This window comes from Capsicum annuum, chromosome 1, assembly GCF_002878395.1.
Source record: "Capsicum annuum cultivar UCD-10X-F1 chromosome 1, UCD10Xv1.1, whole genome shotgun sequence".
NCBI lineage: Eukaryota > Viridiplantae > Streptophyta > Magnoliopsida > Solanales > Solanaceae > Capsicum > Capsicum annuum.
In genome coordinates, this window is record NC_061111.1 from 152203368 (window position 1) to 152208538 (window position 5171).

At 33.4% G+C, this 5171-nt stretch overlaps 1 protein-coding gene across 1 annotated transcript; it reads right to left on the reverse strand.

Moving 5' to 3' along the window:
• Positions 1 to 385: 385 nt before the first annotated feature.
• LOC107839858 (protein JINGUBANG) lies at positions 386 to 2339 on the reverse strand. Its single transcript, XM_016683501.2, has one exon. It carries the CDS (start codon positions 2094 to 2096, stop codon positions 876 to 878), a length of 1221 nt encoding a protein of 406 aa, XP_016538987.1. The 5' UTR covers positions 2097 to 2339; the 3' UTR covers positions 386 to 875.
• Between the last annotated feature and the right edge of the window lie 2832 nt (positions 2340 to 5171).

Sequence of the window (5171 nt, forward strand, 5' to 3'; positions counted from 1 at the left end):
ACTTAAATCCTTTATTTATTTTTGAGTAAAGCATCTAGTACTCCTTAATTATGATCGAATTTTGCTACGATACACTCCAACTTCATGGAAGTTCTATTACCCCTGTTCTAAATTTTAGCGTATTTTTGTCAATCTTTTTAGTTGATGTGACGCCTTTGATGTGGACCCATTTTATGAAATAAAGGTGTCACGTTAGCATAAAAGGGTGACAAAAATACGTAAAATTGAGTTCAGGGGTAAATACGACTTGTGAAATTAAAGTATATTGTAGCAATTTTAACCATAGTTTAAGAGTACCGGATGCTTATCTCTTTATTTTTTAAAGAACAGAGTGGGGTGGTTGTTGAACAAGTAGATTCCAATATGCACAGCTGAAGAGTTCAAATGGACAAAATAAATATTCTCATCTTCTATTGATGTCTATTACACTCTGTTGACCTAATTACAATTCTCACAAAAAATATGATATGATAAAAGAATCAAAAGATATAAAAACAACACAATTTCTGTCAACTCTTTGCTACAATATTCCTACGACTTCACAGGTCACACAGAAACACAAAACTGTAAAACAAACAAACCAAAAAAAAAAACTCCAATCTAATCTTCACTAAAACTCCAAATTTATCTTTACTTAACTCAAAACAACAAGAAAAATGAACATATTATAATCCACAGTATAAGCTCATAAAAACAACTACAAGCACTGTCCACACTTAAAAAAAAACAAATGGGGCAACAGTACTTCTTCACTGACAAACAAACTTGAGAAAATTTTCACTTGTTTTATGTTGCTGGAACTTTTCAAAAACGTGGAGAGATGTTTGTTGGATGCTCCAAAACCGACATGAAAAGTAAAGAGTCTGCGACTTAGCTTATTTGTGTGTACCATGAATCAAAGATGAGTCCTTTTTCTCATCGTGAGAGTACTTTGGAATCCACCAAACTCTAAGACTTTTATCAAGACTTCCACTATACAAGATGAACCCACTCCCTACACTACCTGGTGCACCTTGTAAACACTTAACAGGTCCTTCATGTCCTTTAATAACACCAAATTTAAACAGCCCTCCATTGATTTCCCTTTTCCATATACAAATACTCTTATCAGCTGATCCACTACACAAGAATTCTCCCATCATCAAACACATACACAAAACAGCCATTCCATGTGCTTTCACTTCACAAACAAGTTTCCAACTATCAAGATTCTTGTTACCCATCCACCCCATCAAATACCCATCTGAACCCCCACCATATACAAAATTCCCATCTTCAGAAACCACCACTGAGTTTATAGAAACATCTTTATGACCCTCTAAAATCCCCTTAAGTGAATGTGTAGTACCACTACTTTTCCAAGCCTTGATCTTTCCATCAGCAGAAGCTGAATAAACCACCCCATTTTTACTAGCAACTAATCCATTTATAGCATCATCATGAGCCTTAATTGACTCTATACACTTCAAATCAGCAATCCTCCACACTTTCAAACTCTTATCCCAAGAACCAGAATAAATGTAACCACTACAAACAGCTAAACAAGAAATACTGTCAGCATGTTCAATCCACAACTTCTTATGATGCCTCCTAGTTTGCACATAATTACTTTGTTTCATGAACTTCCCAAGATAATCCTTTGTAGTAGGCAATGTATCAACAAGCCTGAATACATTTTCTGATCTTCTTGATACCTTCCAAACACGAATTCTTGAATCTTGATGTGCTGTGAATACTCTATTGCCAACAGTAACAAGTGCTTTAACAGAACCATCACCTGTTCCAAATTTTGTAAATTGTCTTAAATCAGGCTGTTGCCAAACAATAATATCCTTACCTTGTGAAGCACTGAGGATGAATTCACCACAAACAGCTAAACAAGAAACTGTTCCTACATGGCCTGAAAGAACAGCTAAAGATTTGTAGGAATGGAAACAAGAACTTTGTATTGCTGTTCTTGAAATCTTGAATTCATGAAGATCTAGTAACTGGAAATCTTGAAATCTTCGCGAAGTTACAGGACTTTCCTCTGATTCACTGGTGCTTGTTATGCTGCTTGATTCAGATAACAATGGTGTTCTGTATGTTGCTGCCATTGAAGCATACAAGCCTTTTCTTGATTTTTTGAGAGAAGAAGAAGAAGATGGTGTGAGAGGAATAGTAAAAGATGGAGCTTAGTAAAATGGAGAAATGGAGATTTTATATTATAAAGAGAGACGTTATAGCAATAAAATAATATGGAAATATTGGAGGTTTTGTGTATATAGAAAGGAAATAGTTGCTATCAGAAAGACGTTATGGATTTTGTGGGAAGGAAAAAAAGGAGTATTGAAATTGTTAAAACAGGACAACTCATATACCGGGAGATTTTATTTTGTAATTCTTAATTTATAGATTTATTTTACTTTTCAATTCTTTTTAGAAAATTTTAATTTCAATACTTAAAAACTCTGAAACGATCATTTTCAGTAAATGCGTATAGGTGATGAGACTTTATATGCGTTATTTGGTAAATAATAAGGGTATAATATATACATAATTTGTTTTAACGAGGAATATATTTTTTCTAAATTACTAAATTAACTTTGATTTTTTGTCAAGGGAAAGAAGGTATTGAGAAGTAGGTAGAGAAGAAAAGACAAATTCGATATGTCTGCTTTTTTATTTTTTCTCTTTATTCAATTTGTAAATAGTTAGAAGAGATTAATTTCCGTTCGTGCTTTTATAATGACAATCTAGCACGCTTGCAATTCTTAAACGAGGAGTAACTCATATATTTAGATTTGGTAATTGATAATACTTTATTAAAATTCTTAGTTTACCTTATACAACATGCTTTCCTAATCATAAAAATATCAAAATATTTTTAAGACATATTTTTAAGAGTACTTTTAGTAGGTGCTAAAATTTCTTTTCAATCCCTATTAAACTCCTTGCTAGTAAAACATCCTTGTATAATATTAAGCTTAAAATAGAGTTCACTTAAAATAAGGCGTGGGTCCACCAAAGGATGTGGTGCAGTGGATGGGGTTGTTTCTCCCTTAACTAGAGATCTCGAGATCTCGAGTTCGAGCTCTGGATATGGAAAAATACTTGGTAGGGAATGGAGCCCTACCCGACGCAAATCTGAATTAGTTGGGCTCCAATGCGAGTACCAGACACCGGATGGGAAATCAAAAAATAAAATAAGGCGTGAGAAGAGTAAGAAATGTACGTATATTTGATGTTTCCTCTGCTTTTCAAACCCCACCTGTTGGTGAAAGCCATGGGTGTTGTAAATTGGAGTTTACATTAAGTATATATATTTTTTAATATTGAGTTATAACATATGTCCCGCTTTACGCAATTTTCAAGAACTGATTAAGCAGGGAAGAATGTATATTAGACATGATTTTTAAAAAAAAAGTTTGATATGAAAAAAAAAAAAAAAAATTGGCTCACGTAGATATGCCATGTATATGTATTGAAATTGAATGCATTGCAATTATGAGGGTGTAGAGGGAGGAGCGTTGAGGGGAAAAGGAGCATGGATTTCTTGCAACAAAGACTATACTACTAATATGAACAAATAAATGTACGGTATGCAATATTACAGCATATGTGTTATAGTATCTTCCTTACGGCAGCTCTATGCCAAGATTTGAAGATTTTTTTTCTTTGTTAAACTCCAAATATTGCGTCAAATAAAAATAGACATACATATTGAAACGAAAGGAGTTCTCAAAATACTTTGGTAAGAAATACATTAACAACTTTGCATCCTAAGGAATAAACTTTAAATTAAAAAAAAATATTAGGTTTTTTCAAAACCTTAAGGCCTCTGATTTATTTTTGGCTTTAGGCTACTAACAGGATTGAGTCGTCCCTATAATCCTTAGTTTCAACTTGTATGACTTTGACTTGATATAAAATTTAAGAAAAAAAATAAAGAGAAAACGTTGAAAAGAGAGATAGGACATTCTAAAAATAGTTGTTGAGGAAGTAATTTCTAACTACGAGCCCGTTTTCAAGCTAACTGAATGCCTATCTGCTACTAGTTCTGTTCCATTTTCTAAATAGAAAGGAAGAGGTCAGTCACCAACAGGAGGAAGATATGAAAGAGAGTACCAACAATCATTCCACTCGAGTGGAACTTCTAACTGAAGTTGCTCACGTTTTTCAGCAGGGTCTGAGCTACGGGGTCCTTTTTCTATCTTATGCGTTTGGGGATGGCCCCTTGTGGATGCTATCTATTCTAATTCGAACCTGAAGGCTTTGAAATCTGTGATTTAAAAAACTTATTATTACTTGTGTGATTATAAATTATTTCGTTAAGGATAAAAAAGATTTATAGTTAAGTTATTTTTAATTATAAGAAAGTGACATTGTTTTTTGGATTGAATAAGAAATACATATCAGGTAAAGACAAAAGGGATAGTAATTTTATTGGTTCACTTGGTTGATTACCTAAGTTTTCACTTTTATCGATGAATGTTCAATTTTTCACCTTGTAATCGTCTTCTCCATTTTTGTAATCCTCTACAAACACAAAATTATCATTAAAAGATAATGTCACAAATGAACATATTTTGTAATAATAATAACATAAATAATCTAAATTTTTAACGAATAATATAAATAAATATTTTTAATAATTCGACGCTACACATACCATCTCGCACCCTCCACCCCCATTTCCACCCAACAAGAAAAAAAAAAGAGAGATAGAGTGCGGGGGTGGGGTTTGGGTGGTGCAACGGTTACTTGGACTAAAACAAAACAGAGTCGATGAAAACAAGTTTCTAAAAAGGGTGGACCCAATTGTAGGCCCCCCCCCCCCCCCCCCCCCCCCCCACTTTTAATAAACATAAACAAACAGGCTGTTATCAACTTTTTGGACCAAACATTTTTGGGTTTCCTTGTTTTATAGTACTGTCATGTGTTGACCAATGATTACAAGCCACCTCAATTGTTTGGTCGAATTCCACTCTTTTGCCCCAGAGACTAAGAAATGCAAGTCTTAAAATCCAACGGCTTCAATTGGGATGAAGATATGTGCAGCTTATCGGTTGATTCCTTCGATTTCAAATAATATCGATTATGAATTTATAAATATACTTAATTAATAATCAAATTAATAAGATATACTTTTCAATATGAAATGGAAGCTTATACTTTACAAAGGCCTACAA